We start from the raw sequence: 14977 nt of genomic DNA on the forward strand, positions 1-14977 counted from the left end.
AGTTTGGGAAACACTGCCATAACTAAATAAAATAATAATAGCAGCTAACATTTATTGGAGTTGGTGATGGACAGGGAGGCCTGGTGTGCTGCAGTCCATGGGGTCGCAAAGAGTCGGACACGACCGAGCAACTGAACTAACTGAACTGAACATTTATTGGTCACTGGCTATATGCCTGGCACTATTCTAAGGACTTTTAAGTGATTTAACTTATTTAATTCTCACAACTAAGGTATGAAGTAAATATTATTCTCATTTTGCACTCACGAAACTGAGGCATAGCAAGTTAAACTCATTTGCTTAATGCTGTATAGCTAATAAACAGAGGAAGTGGCATTTATTCCAGGCAGTCTGATTCCAGAGCCTGCCTTCCTGACTGCTGCAGTGTGCAGTCTCTCAGAGTGAAAGGGACATGTGTCAAAAGGAAGGTCTATGTAGGAGTTGAGAAGAGGAAGAAACTTGTCTGAAGGGAATTTTGACAAATCCTTCGGGTGAGGGCCAGTTGAACATTGAAGGTTTTAGATATTGAGAGATTCAGGGAAAGGACATTGCATTTAAAAAGAAGCCTTGGCGGGCAAAAGCACAGAGGCAGAATGTAAAGAGAACACAGGTGGGAACAGTCCAGTTGGTAGCCAGGCTAAAGATGTGAAGGTGCACAGGTCAAGGTCAGAGGATTCTGGGAACTTTCCCTCATCTCTTGTAGCCTTTGATTATCATCTTTTATTCATTTATTTACCAGCATCTTCTCTGTTGCTGTGTTCCTATCACTACTATGAAGATAAAAAGACAGGGTCCCTATTCTCTTAGGAGCTTACACTTGGCGTGCAAGCAATCCAGAACTGTGGTCGCTGCAGTAGAGAGGTGGGAAAGCTGTGTTAGAAAGAGGGCGCAGAGCCTGTGAGCGGGCCTGAAGGTGGCCGAGAGGCCTCAGCAGACATGTGCTCAGCAGTGGGGCGGAGAGGGGGCAGGGGCAGAGGACGCTGCAGGCAGAGTGAAGAAGCTTGCACGTGTTGTAGACTCCATGGCGTGCTTAATGAATATTTAGGATGCAGCAAGAACGAAAGGGTGGGACTGAGGAGAGTGGATGCTCTTGAGGTTGCTCAGGGCCCAGAGCACGAGGCTTCGTATCCCACAGAACAAAGTTTTGATTTTTATCTTTGATTTTTTTTTTTTAGATTTTTATCTTGTATGTGATGGAGAGCCTTTAAAGAATTTGGGGGAAAGGAATGATATGCTCAGATTTGCATATTGGGAAGGTCTAATCAGAGCAGTGTAAGAGTTGATTGGAACAGGAGAGATTAGAGGCAAAGTTTAGACCAGAGGCAGTGAGTGTCAAATTAGGGCAGTAGCAGCAGGGATTGAGAGGCATGAAGCAGATGTAAAATACATACAGAACATACAGAAGGTGAAATTAATGGGCTGCTGAATTCCTGATCGCAGGGATGATGGCAGAGGGAGGAACCATGTATGATGCCTGGGCTTTCTGCTAGGGTTGTTCAGTCATGTCCTACTCTTTGCGACTGTTTGGACTGTAGTCCACCAGGCTCCTCTGTCCATGGGATTTTTTTAGGCAAGAATACAGGAGTGGGTTGCCATTTCCTCCTCCAGGACTCTGCCTAACCAGGGATCGAACCCATGTCTCCTCTGTCTCCTGCATTGTAGGCAGATTCTTTACCCACTGAACCATCAGGGAGCCCAGATAGATGGTGGTACCGTTTACTGGGAGAATATAAATAGGACACAGGTTTACGAGAGAAGATCCTTCCTTCAGTAAATATTTATTTAGAGCCACTTTTGTGGCAGGCACTGTGCTATTTGGAGGATAAATCCAGGAAAGAAGATGGTTACTACTCTTACTGTGGCCTCTGAATCTAGTAAGAGGGACACACAGGAAAAAGAATAAGCAAATACATTAAAAAGATCTTAACAGGCCAACTTGGAGCCTGGACCCAAGTCATTATAAGAACAAGACCTGAACTTCTAAACAGTTGCAAAAGCAGGTGTAGGTCGCTGCTGCTCTTTGGGTCTCCTTTCCAACTGAGGAGCCGCCTGGAGTCCCAGCCTGCTGGACTGGTCTTGCCCCTGCTCGCTTGCTATGTTCACGAGAAGGAGTTGACTTAAGTTCTGGGCTCCCAACACATGCTTTAGTTCAGTGACCTTGGCAGATGGTGCTGACTCATACCTGGCTAGAATAGGAGATGGTGAGTGGAGAGGGATGAGATTTCTGGAGATGGTGCAAGTTCTGGTAATGACACTGGTGAATGCAGATGCTGGGGTAGAGGAGAGGAAAAGGTTAATGGTGTGATTAGATCGGGAAAGCTTGTTGCTGGATGGGTCATCTGTTGGTTGTTAGCCTCAAAAATGATCATGGAAATGGGAGATGGGGAGGCTTTGAACCAGGTGTAAGGTGTTCATGCATGAGAGGGATTGGGAGGATGTGGGTGAGTATGGAACGACAGATAATGGTTTGGTAGGAGCAAGAAGTAGGGAGGTAGAAATGATCTGTTAATGACAATGGGGAGCAAGGAGGCCTCTCATCTCCAAATTCTTTTTTTTTTAATATTTATTTCTATTTATCTGTTTAGCTGTGCAGAGTCTTAGTTGCTGCACACAGAATCTTTAGCTGTGGCGTGTGGGATCCAGTTCCCCAACCAGGGGTTGAGGTTTGGTTAAGGAAAATCAGCCCCTGCTACAGAGAGCTTCAGGGGATATGAGAGGCACTGGGGACGTCCAGGGTTCATTGAAGGCAAGGAAATGGAGAGGAGTTTGAGTTTTAGAGGGGTTAAGATACAGGTGTCCCTGGTATATCCAAGGGTAAGAGTTCAGGAGGCATTTATATCTGAGAGCTTAGAGCTGAGTCATCATGGTATTGTTGGTAGACAGGTCAGAATAAGTCGTGTAAGACTGGCCAAGGAAAACACGAAGAGTGAGGAGAGAAGTGAGAACAGACTCCTGGGAAATACTAATTTAAAATGAATAGGCTGAGGAAGAGGAGTCAAAAACAAGTAGAGCTAGCTAAACAGGTAGAATGAAAAGAAGAGTGACTTTATAGATTTTAGAGAAGAGATTTTCAAGAAAGGAGTAGTCAAACATAATCATTCAGTCAGTAGTAGTATTTAAATGTGTGCACCTGTGCACATTGAGTACCATCTCCCAGAGAGAGAGTACACTCTCTGAGGGGAGTGGGGGGGTGGTCTGTCCTCTGTCTCTCCCATCTTCTCTCTGGCAGCAGCACGGTCATGCACAGACAGTCTAGAGGAGGAAGGCAGGTGGGCAGATTACAGGTGCCCTATAATCTCTCAGTTCTGTGCCGAGAGAGGACACTGCTGGTTGGTTCTAGAACCTTTCCTTATTAAGCCTGGGGATTAGCTTCAGAAGCTGCTTCAGACTGAGCTCCAGGCAACCACTACCAGTTCATCAAAGCAGGCACGGGAGTGAGATAGAGTCAGTTTGATATTCCTGTCCTCTGTAGGTATCAGAAATTCAAATATTTTGCTTACTATCTTTTTGGTCTTCATTTTTATAAACAGTAATACCATTATATATCAGTTTTTGCCTGTGATTTTTAATTTCCTTAATCATGTATTGAAATACCTAATTTGAAACAACTGTCAGGCTACCCACTGCTGTAATCAGGTACCCAGAAGGGCTCCTGACCACACTTTCTCCTCCTCTAACCTGCCAGCTTCCCTGCCTTCCTTCACCTAGGGCGTTACCTCTCTTCTCTGCGTTGGAATCCTTGCTGGCATCTCAGCAGCCAAAGGTTGTGAACTTGTCCAGTAAAAAGAGAATTTAACTTAGCTCCAGGTAATAGAGGCCCCCTCCTCCTGATCTAGTACCATCTTTGTTTATTTATTTTATTGAAGTATATATTCCCTATAGAATGCACGGGTCTTAAATGTGCAGTTCAGTGGTTTTGACAATATGTCACAACTATTCAAAGCAAGATACAGAACATTTCCATTATTCCAGAAAGTTCTTTCCTAATTCCCAACTCTCTAAACTGAAATTTCTTGCCATCTAGGACTATCCAGTCATCACAGGAGCATTATGTTCTTGTGGCGTTTCTAAGCCGTTATACCCCTTTCTTCCGGCAGGAGACCGAAGAGCCGATCGTAGAGTGTCAGGAGTGTGAAACGGAAGTCTCCCCTTCACAGACCGGCGGCTCCTCGGGTGACCTGGGGGACATCAGCTCCTTCTCCTCAAAGGCGTCCAGCTTACACCGCACGTCAAGTGGGACGAGCCTGTCTGCCATGCACAGCAGCGGCAGCTCAGGGAGAGGAGCCGGACAGCTCAAAGGGAAAACCAGCGGGACAGAACCTGCCGAGTTTGCCTTGCCCAGCTCCCGAGGAGGCCCAGGAAAGCTGAGGTGCAGACAGGGTCTCCAGAGAGAGAGCCACCGCAGGGGCAGGGTTGCTGACGTGTTAATATCATGGGAAAAGGGGAGTTGCGGAAAGTCCCGCCATCCTCCTAGGATCGATCAACTCCTCTTCCACCCCTTTTCATTCCTCTCCTGTTTGGGGTTTGCATGGGAGGTAGGGTGGAGCCCTGTGGGAGGTAGACTTCCTGAGAAACTGTGGAAAACAGGTGAGGGGCCTCGGGAATGCTGGCCCAGGCTCCTGCCCCCCGCCCCCCACTTTCTGCAGCCTGTGGGTGTTTTGGTTGGGAGCACAGGAAGTTCGGGGTAGTGGCCCCAACCTGACACGTTCCCTAGCTTTTTGTTTTCCTCTACAGGTACCCAGAGCCTGAAGTACAAGAGAAGGCAGGGCAGGAGTGGATGTGCTGTTTTTGAGGGCAGCAGTAGGAAGCTTTGTCAGGAGGGTCTAGACTGGAGTGTAGAAGGATGCCCTTTACTTGGTATCCTAACTCCCGCTCCCAGCTAATTTGGTGGTGGGTGTGTGGACCAGCTTCCTGCTGCCCTGGAGGCTCAGCCTTGCTGGCCTGGCATGTAGTCTGAGGACCAAGGGGAGACTGTGAAGAAGGATCCGGTAGCAGGCGCTCTCAGACTAACCTGTCTTCATTCTCTAGTCCTAGAAAAGGGGTCAGTCAGACAGGGACGCCAGTGTGTGAGGAGGATGGTGATGCGGGCCTTGGCATCAGACAGGCAGGGAAGGCTCCAGTCACACCTCGTGGGCGCGGGCGAAGGGGCCGCCCGCCTTCTCGGACCACTGGAACCAGGTACCCGGGTAGTGTGAGATACACTAGTCTGTGACTTGTTCAGAAAAAAGGGAGTAGAGAGAAGAGAGGGGAGCAGAGAGTATGTGGGGTGTCAGGAGGGAGAAGAGGGGCCCACACTGACTGGGGAGTGGGCCGGGATCAGAGTGAGGCCCCTGAGACACCAGGCTTCTGCCTGCGATGGGGTTAGCAGCGAACGGGCTGGAGACCACGGACAGAGGAGTGGGGAAACTGATAGATCCTACTGCCCTTGGCTCATTCTCACTGCCTTCGCCTGTCTCTTATCTCACTTTAGGGAAACAGCTGTGCCTGGCCCCTTGGGCATAGAGGACATTTCACCTAGCATGTCGCCGGATGATAAATCCTTCACCCGTATCGTGCCTCGAGCGCCAGACTCCAGCAGACGGGCAGACTCGGGTGCTGGTGCTTTGCGTCGAAGCGACTCTCCCGAGATTCCATTCCAGACTGCTGCTGGCCCTTCAGATGGCTTAGATGCCTCCTCTCCAGGGAACAGCTTTGTAGGGCTCCGTGTTGTAGCCAAGTGGTCATCCAATGGCTATTTTTACTCTGGAAAAATCACACGAGATGTCGGAGCTGGGAAGTATAAGTTGCTCTTTGACGATGGGTACGAGTGTGACGTGTTGGGCAAAGACATCCTGCTGTGTGACCCCATCCCCCTGGACACGGAAGTGACCGCCCTCTCGGAGGATGAGTATTTCAGTGCAGGTACTGGAAGAAGCCAGAGCCCTCCTAACGCGTCCGCGGCCCTCCACCACCAGCAGCACTCACTCCAGCCTCAGTGCTCTCCTGTGCCCTCCAGTCAGAAATTTCATTCCCGACACGGCCTACTCTCACCCCTGGCTGCTTTGTTGTTCTTTGTTCCCCTTGTTTATTTTTGAATAAACTCCGTAGTTTGGAAAAAATGTATATACACACAGCATCTGCCACGTGCAGAGTACTGATAGCATAGAGACGTCCCCTGTGCCCCTCAGCCAGCGTTCCCCTTTCCCTGTTGTCAGCATTTTACGTTAACCTGGCACCTTTGTCAGGATGAAGACTACTGCCTTGGCACTATACCGTTAACTCAATTCCTGACACACGGATTTCACCAGCTTTTCCACGTCCTTTTTCTGTTCCAGGATCCAGTTCAGGATTCCTGTGCTGCCTTTACTCCTCACATGTCTTTTGTTTTCGGATCTGTAACAATCTCTGAACCTTGTCTTGTTTTTCATGACCCTGACAGTTTTGAGGAGTACGTACTGGGTCAGGTGTTTTTTGACTGTCCTTCAGTTTGGGTTTGTCTCCTGTTTTCTCTTGGTTAGGTTGGCATTAATGAGTTTCTGAAAAGAATGCGACGGTAGTGCATGCCCTTCTCACGGCATTGTGTGTGGGAGGGGGGTGGGCGACAGCCAGAGGGTGTCTCTGGGATGTCTACCTTTCATGTGTCCATTCTTTGAATGTGTTGCCTCTTTTCTATGAGGTGGTTTGGAGATACATGTTTCATTGAGTTTGTCATTAAAAACATTCTTTAATGAGGGTTGTTTGGAACAGTGATTGGGTACAGTGGGCAAAAATGCGTCAGTTGAAGTCTCTTCAGACTTTGTTGTGTTTGGACTCCTCAGTGGTTTGCTGTCTGCTGCTTTATTTCATTGTTAAATGAACCACCTCACCTTCTAGTTCTGGGTAACACTTAGCTTCACTTAGCATCAGTAGCACATGGATTGAGATCTTTTATGGCCTGTGACTTACATTGTTTGTGTCAAATGTATTTGTTTCTCTTTCCAGTGTAAAGCCTCTCTTGGAAGTCCATGTTAGGCCCTCTTAAGACAGAGCCAGTTCTCTATCCTGCGTGCGTTGTGCCATTCAGGGGAAGGGGACTCGGCCCCATTTATTGAGGCTGTCTGCGGGTGTTAGACTAGGCCTCTTCATGAGTGTGAAGGGTATTCTTGACCTTGGCCTTCTTTGTGCTCTTGAGGATTTAGTGTGGTGGTAGAGATTTAAGCCAGGAGATGAACAAGCAAGGGCAGAGCGAGTGACTCTGTGGCAGAGATAAGGAGAGAACCAAGGCCTGCTTTCTTCCTTTTTTTTTTTCCCCCTTGGTACATGCTCTGGGTTTCTGTTAGCCCTTCATTCAAGCACTGGCTAACAGGAGAGAATACATTGATTTTTCTCTTCATAGAAATGAGAAAGTATTCACATTAGTGCCCTGTTTTTATATTTGTATTTATCTTTACATAGGTATCTTTTTCATAGCATTGGAAACGGGTCTTGCCCACGATCACACAGCTTGGTGGCAGCAGAATTAGGCCTAGACTCAGGTCTCCTGAATTCTAGCCCAATGTGCTTTTGTGCCCCACACTGAGTTCCTTTTAGTCTGGAGGCCTTGTCTTTAGGTCCCGAATCAGAGCAAGATCAGAGAAGCAGATAATGGAGGAGAGGCAGGATTGATTTCCTTCCTTTCTCTGCTCTGTATTTCTACTTCGATTTTGCTACACAGACTCGTGCTTTCTCTTGAAATGATGTCATCTTTCATCTGTGACTTAACTCAAGAATTATCACCCAGCCTCCAAACAAACGAAGAAGGAAAGGTTTAGTAAGTTATAATGGGACCATTAAGAAACCACATGCATTTCATTTTGAGAACCATTTGAATTGCTAACAACCCATAAAGGCTGGCTTTAGGAAACAATTTTATAACTAGAGGGTTCCTGCTGCTGGGAACCTTCACGTTCCAATCCCTGAGTGGTGGTGGTGTGTGGGCTTGACGGCTAGGAGTTTGCTCAGTCCTAACCTCAGCCCTCTCTTGGACCTCCTGTGACTCCCTGCTTCAGGCCTGCTCTGAATAGATGCCGAGCAACCTAAACAAGCTGCTTTTTTGTTTTTTTCCCCCTTCACCCAGGAGTGGTAAAAGGGCACAGGAAGGAGTCTGGAGAGCTGTACTACAGTATTGAAAAAGAGGGCCAAAGGAAGTGGTATAAGCGGATGGCTGTCATCTTGTCCTTGGAGCAAGGAAACAGGCTGAGAGAGCAGTATGGCCTGGGCCCGTATGAGGCAGTAACGCCCCTCACCAAGGCAGCAGACATCAGCTTAGGTAAGACCCTGGCTTCCTGAACTACTGCCAACGGACCCCTGGCCTGCTTGTGGGCAGAGTGGTGGCTTTCGAGCAGTTTGTAAAGCTTCCCTCAGTCTTACTCCTTTGTGGTTTATGAGATGGAAATGAACTCTCATATTGGGAGCCACTGCATATCTCTTGTTTTCTTGCCAGGACCCAATAGTAAGTCCTCAGATTTTTCTGGCTTCCCCAGTTCTATAAAGGACCAAACACACTTTAGTCATGGCAGAAGCTGAAACAGAAAATATGGTGGCCTTGGCAGAGGCTTCCTGCTCATGTGGGAGGTGGAGGAGAGGGTGTGGTGGTTTTTAAATCAGGCTGCAATCAGCTTCTTAGAGGTCATGGCCTCAGACCATCATAGGAGATGACTTGCCTTTGGCTCATTGTATCGCAGACAATTTGGTGGAAGGAAAACGGAAACGGCGAAGTAACATCAACTCCCCAGCCACCCCCACCACTTCCAGCAGCAGCAGTACAACCCCGACCCGAAAGGTCACAGAGAGCCCTCGTGCCGCCACGGGGGTCCCCTCGGGCAAAAGAAAGCTTGTCACTTCTGAAGAGGAGCGGTCCCCTGCCAAGCGAGGCCGGAAATCTGCCACTGTGAAACCTGGTGAGTGCTCCCTTTTACCCTGTTCTCCCCCAGACCTCGGAATGCAGGGTCAGCTGCTGGAGAGGTGGAGCCTGGCACAAGCAGGGGCTCCTTCCTGATCACGGAGTCGGCGCCCGCACACGCCCACCTCTCCATCTCCCAGCAGAGCCCAGTCTGGTACCAGAAAGGAAGGCAGGCTTTGATGGGAAGCATCCCTCGATGCCTGTGTTGGTTCTGGGAGGGAGAAGAAATGTAATGGATTTTAGGCAGACTCACAGGAGGTGCAGTTTTTCTTGGACCTCTTCCTTTATCTGGCACTGTCTTCCTCTGGAAGCTCTGCTGCCCCCTCCCTTATGCTCAGGGCCCTCTGGCTTTCCCACATGTCCTATTAAAAGCTGCTACCTTAGCCTGTGTCTCCCCTTTCCACACTAACCCCCAAACAACCCCTTTCCAGCCCCTCAAGCTGCGTGTTTATAGAAGTTCAGTCCATCTGTTGTTCACTGGGTGTTGCTGTGACCCAGCCGCGGCCTCTGTGGATGCTGGAGACACAGAGGCAGGGTCTGCAGTGTCTGCCCCAGGGCGCTGTCTTAGTCTAGCAAACTGAGGAAGTTGGTTGTCGTCGCATGTCCTGGCGCCTGGCACTTCTGTTTCCTGTGTCTTCTCCGTATCTAAATATCTCTGCTCTGGTTCAGGGTATGTAAGGCATGGAATTCAGTGCTTCATACATTTTACCTCATACAGTGTCTGTGAGTTACAGGTGCTGGAATTCATTTTTTAGTTGAAGAATCTAAGGCAGAATGTTGGTTTACTTCCCAAGGTGACACAGTCATCCAGAAATCAGACTTAGGCAGTCTGGCTGTGAAGTCCAGGCTTGTGCATGCTACATCAGACTGTTCTCTTGCTGCTGGTTTTGTTTTAGGGAGGCATAACCTGACTGTCATCTTAGCCTCCTAATGAGCCAGGATTCGGCTTCTCCATGCCAGGTATTTGCTTGTTTCCTCGAGGACTTCCTGGGGCACCAAGCATGGGTGTTCTGGGAGTCCTGGACTGGCCGGTTCACGTCCCACTCCCAGGTGTTGGAAACTGGTTGATACGGTTCTGTCGACATGTAAAAGCACTTTATTACCAAGGATTCTGTGCACTGTTCTGGTGAGGGTCAGGGACGGGGGGAGTATCTGCTGGGGACATTTCTTTTAAATGAACCCACCTTTTTAAAGGCTGCCTCAAAGCACTAGGCAGGGAATGTGGGCTGAAGGTTTCCAGTCATTTTTCACTTTTACTTTGTGTTAGAATCACCTTTTCTTCAGGTGACTTCAGAAGTTTTTGATTTGGCTCTATAAAAACAGTGCTAGTTGGGAAAACAATGTATACATTGTTATGACTGTAAAATTTAAATACATAGAATTCCTCTGCACTGTTAAAACAAAATTTTTTTTTTTGAGCCAAGTGGCATGGCTTGCGGGATCTTAGTTCCCCAACCAGGGATTGAAACCAGGCTCTTGGCAATGAATTCATGGAGTTCTAACCACTGGACTGCCCTCTGCCTTGTGAGTTTGTTTTCAGGTTGTTGGCCATAGGATGGTCTTTGGTTAATAGCTCAAAAAAGTTCCGCAGGCATTGCCTGCCCACCCTGTTGTGCCCAGGCCACGGTCTGTACCCTGTGCCTCTGTCCTTCCCAGGTGCGGTGGGGGCAGGAGAGTTTGTGAGCCCCTGTGAGAGTGGCGACAACCTGGGTGAGCCCTCTGCCCTGGAAGAGCAGAGAGGGCCTCTGCCCCTCAACAAGACCTTGTTTCTGGGCTATGCCTTCCTCCTCACCATGGCCACGACCAGCGACAAGTTGGCTAGCCGCTCCAAATTGCCAGATGGTCCTACAGGAAGCAGCGAGGAAGAGGAGGGTAAGGCCCTAAGAAGCCCTGGGGGCTCTCACACCCATGTGCTCGTCCTTCCTTTCCATTCACTTTACGAACCATGTCGAGGAGGCAGGGCCCGTGGCAACTGGAGTCAGAGTCAGAGAAAACTAGTTTAACCCTGCTTGCTTTGTGGTTTATAGACTACTCTCAGAGAATTTCTCGTAGCAGTTCCTCAAAATAGTCCTTGAGAGGCAGATGGGAGATAGGTCTTATCCATTTTACAGATGAGAAAACAAGCTAGGAGCGGTCAAATAATTGCTTTTTATCCACAGTAATGGTGGACTTGGGACTTAGACTCCATTTTGTGCAGTACAGTCAGATTTCTGAATGCCCTGCCACCCTTCCCATTGGTTTTCTCTGGGCCCAAGAAGACATGTGGGAATGAAGTTCGTTCCCTTGAGTCTGTGTGTCAGACTAGGAAGGGTGGGCTCAGGGTCCCAGGTGATTTCAGAGAAGCAGCCTCTAGGCCTTTTCACCTCTTGTATGTCTCTTCAACCTTAAACCTTACACATTGCATCTGGGTTGTCTCTTAGGGTCTGAGTGAAGGCTGCAGTGGGGAGAGGTAAAAATTATTTCACCTGTCTAAAGAGTGTGTGATCCAGGTGAGAAAGCTGGGCAGGTACAAACATACATTGTAATTAAGTGACGGCAGCACAGTATCCGTGTGTGTCTGCCGGGGCTGACACTCCAAGTGGAACAATGTTGTATAAGTTAGACCGCTCACCAGCGCTGGGCCTTGCAGGAGGGAAATCGAATTGGGGAACATGGTTATCAGAAGACAGCACCAGCTGTAGATCTGGGATTGGCACTTCAGGTGTGTGGCCGATTTTCCTAATTAACCAAAACTACATCTCACCAGCCACAGCTCTGTGGAGATCTGTATGGGGACATGGGGAGGGTGGTCAGGGAATTGCGGTTGAAGTGTATACTATCTGGAGATACACAAATGGTTATCAGTATTGAGGCTTTAGGGTGTGAGAGCACGTGTCCAGTGGATGGGTTTCAAGAGTAAGTGTGATCTAGGCCTAGTTTTTCAGACAGAATGCAGGTATGTGAAGGGTTTCCTAGCTAAGGATTTAGTGTGATTTGGATCGTGATTGGGTGTGTCAGGGTATCAGAACCATGCTTGTGGTCTTGTTTTCTTTTGCTTTCACAATATTGCTGGACTCTAATCTTCATTCTCCAGCACGCTCCTAGCCCTTTCCTAGACTGGGACTTCACAGTGCAGCTCTCCAGATGTTTTGTTGATTGATACAGAACGCCTAAGAAAACTTGCTTTGGTATGAGATGCAGACTGTCAGATTCCTTAAAAATCTATGAGCCTGCATGAGATCTTATAAACCTGAGAATTCCTTCCATCCCCTCTTGCAGATATATCAGATATTTTTAATCTCATTCTTATAAAGCATGAGTGAGGGATAGGTTTTGTCTCAAGTGAGGAGGAATTTGGACCTTTTTTTTAGAGGGAGCAGGCCATGTTTGTTGTGGAAAATGTAGTTACGATGAATGTCTGCTTTATGTTGCTCCTTTATCCTTACACATTGCTCCAGCAGTACCAGAATCTTTGATATTTTTGGTATATAGTATATTTTAGAGATTCCATGATCTCAGGAAGCAGGGGACATTTGTATCAGAACAGTCCTTTACTAATTAGCTTTTAAGAAACTATGTGATATGTCTTGCAGATAACCAGGAATCTCTTTTATTTGTATCAGGAGCTCAGTAAAATATTTGAATCCATCTTGTGAGACGTATTTAGTAACGAGTTAAGAATACGGCATCTGATCTTGTTAGGTGGCACATTATTAGGGACCCATCAGCCACAGGGATTGACTTCAGAGTTAGGTACCTTCATCCTTGATTCAAATGATGCAGTAAAAATCTGTTCATTTTAGCCTCTGATTGACCAGGGCCACTCATGCAGTCAGAAATAAAATTAAATCCAAACTGAGAAAAGGTAGAAATGGACTGCTGAGGTAGGGTAATATTTGATTACACAAATGCAGGAAATACAGATGGGGATTAAAAGCTAAACAGGTCAGGACTAGAAACAGTTCTAGATAAGTAGACATAAAATAGTCATGAGAAAAATAAAGGACCTTGGGGGTCTTGGCAGTGACTCAGCAGTAGAGTGTTGGTGCCAAAAAGTGTGACATGATTTATTGATAAGGGCCAAGGATGCCAGGGCAAAACTGAGAAATAGTCTTGCTGGATTCTGGGTTTCTTACAGCCAATTAGTTTCTAGTTTGAGTTTTCATTCTGACAAGAATATGGAGAATGCTCAATCAAGAAAAGAGCAACGGAAGCAAATAGGCTGGTCAGTCAGACCTGAGCAGAGGCTTGGGTTTAGGGCCTCAATACTGCCTGAGCAGCTCTGGCAGGGAGGGCCCCAAAGGGTGGGGCAGCCTCTGGTGGCGGGGGTTCTGTTCCAGCAGGTTCTCCTTCAGGTATGAGTTGGGGGAGGGAGTGGTCCTGGCACTGAACTTTTTATACATTTGATTTTTTTTTTTTATTTGTGATAAGTCCATTAGAACTTAAATTTCTCCAAACTCTAATTCAATAAAATCTCTAGTGTCTTTTTTTTTTAAGTGTTATTTATATATGAGAGGAGCAGATGACAAGAAAAGTCTCAGATATTGGTCAAAAGAAGCAATTTCTAATTGCCTAGGGTCATTACAGCTTCAGCCTCATCTCTCATAACTTCTGCTTCACTCTCAAGAATGTAGAGCAGTCACTGATGTTCAGTGTCCTGAGCTACTTCAGGATCGTCAGAGGTAGATAGTTTGCAATAAAAGGTTGAATTAGGCCCTTCTGGCTAACCTCCAGTTAATTATATTTTACAAACCCCATTTTCTTTGAGCATTTTGGTTTATCAGAGTTTTACTGGATAGGGAGTAAAATGTGGATGAAGGGCACATTTGAAGGCTTTATTATAAAAAGTGCTAATTGGCCATTGATCTCCACAGAAGGCAGAATTAGAGGAAATAGGCTTAGTCTGCAGGAGAGATTAGGGCAGACAGCAGGAAGAACTTGCTGATGGTAAGGGTTACTCAGGCTGGAGGGCAGCAGGGTGGGGAGTGGGTGCATTGGTCCCCAGGCGCAGTCCCTGGGCGCGATCTTGGTGCAGAGACCTTTGCTGTTCTCAGGCCTAGGACCTGCCTCCATTTCTCATCTTCCCCACCCTTCCTGCTCCTGTCCCTTTTTTGAGCAGCATTTCATAGGCCTCGTGACAGGTCTTTCTGGCCCATGGGGAAGCCCTTTACCTGTTTTGGGGATACAGTATTGTGGAGGTAACTGGGAAGTAAGAAAGAGGACAGTAAGAAGCAGTCAGAGTAGCAAATGAACCAACTGGTAGTGATTATCAATCTTGGTTATGTTTTTTAATAGAATATTTAGAAATTCCTCCTTTCAACAAGCAGTACACAGAATGCCAGCTTCGAGCAGGAGCTGGCTACATTCTCGAAGACTTCAATGAAGCCCAGGTAAGGCGTTCCTTTGTGTAGCTTCCCAGGGGAGGCAGTAATGCAAGTCCACTTGCTGGACTGAGCAGCGGCTGGATGGTAGAGATTTTGGGAACTGAGACACTGCCAAAATGTTGCATAAAATAGAACTTTTACTGTGTACAAGGAAGAGAAGTCAGAATCTTGGGTTACATTTAATAGCATTGGTTCTGTTGCTGGGACAAAAGCAGATGAAAATTTGTGTTTAACAGAAATCTTTTTCATGGTACTGGCTAAATATATGGGGTGTGGTTGTCCCTTGAGGACTTAGACCCCCAGAAAGCTGCAGGTGAGGCAGGAAGCTACTTGGGTAGGAGAACAGACTCAGTCACATTTTGGATAGTATCGGGAGGTGTTCAACTCTGTTTTCTGTGACTCATTAAGGAAGCTGTTAAGCAGCTTTCCATAGTCATCACCAGACCCACTGGTTTTATGCCTTTTCTTCCAGTGTAACACAGCCTACCAGTGTCTCCTAATTGCGGATCAGCATTGTCGAACCCGGAAGTACTTCCTGTGCCTTGCCAGTGGGATTCCTTGTGTGTCTCATGTTTGGGTCCATGACAGCTGCCATGCCAACCAGCTCCAGAATTACCGCAATTACCTGCTGCCAGCTGGGTACAGCCTTGAGGAGCAAAGGATTCTGGATTGGTGAGTAGTTGTGAGCCTGTCTAGAACAGCAGACAGGAAGAAT

At 47.4% G+C, this 14977-nt stretch overlaps 1 protein-coding gene across 12 annotated transcripts in view; it reads left to right on the forward strand.

Moving 5' to 3' along the window:
* The window catches only part of TP53BP1 (tumor protein p53 binding protein 1), a 90516-nt gene that overhangs the window by 74231 nt on the left and 1308 nt on the right, over positions 1-14977 (forward strand). For 8 of the 12 annotated variants that reach the window (XM_086363280.1, XM_086363278.1, XM_086363281.1 and 5 more), the window contains 8 exons: positions 4098-4369; positions 5029-5178; positions 5471-5901; positions 8075-8266; positions 8682-8897; positions 10556-10771; positions 14174-14268; positions 14735-14934. In XM_086363280.1, coding sequence (XP_086219406.1) covers positions 4098-4369; positions 5029-5178; positions 5471-5901; positions 8075-8266; positions 8682-8897; positions 10556-10771; positions 14174-14268; positions 14735-14934 — 1772 coding nt within the window. Of the gene's footprint in view, positions 1-4097; positions 4370-5028; positions 5179-5470; positions 5902-8074; positions 8267-8681; positions 8898-9795; positions 9860-10555; positions 10772-14173; positions 14269-14734; positions 14935-14977 lie in introns of those variants that run through there. The other 4 variants (XM_086363284.1, XM_086363287.1, XM_086363288.1 and 1 more) reach the window with 2 other exon arrangements.

Source organism: Bos grunniens, chromosome 21 (genome assembly GCF_055505025.1).
Source record: "Bos grunniens cultivar Pamir isolate PY7600 chromosome 21, Bosgru_T2T1.0, whole genome shotgun sequence".
Classification (NCBI taxonomy): domain Eukaryota; kingdom Metazoa; phylum Chordata; class Mammalia; order Artiodactyla; family Bovidae; genus Bos; species Bos grunniens.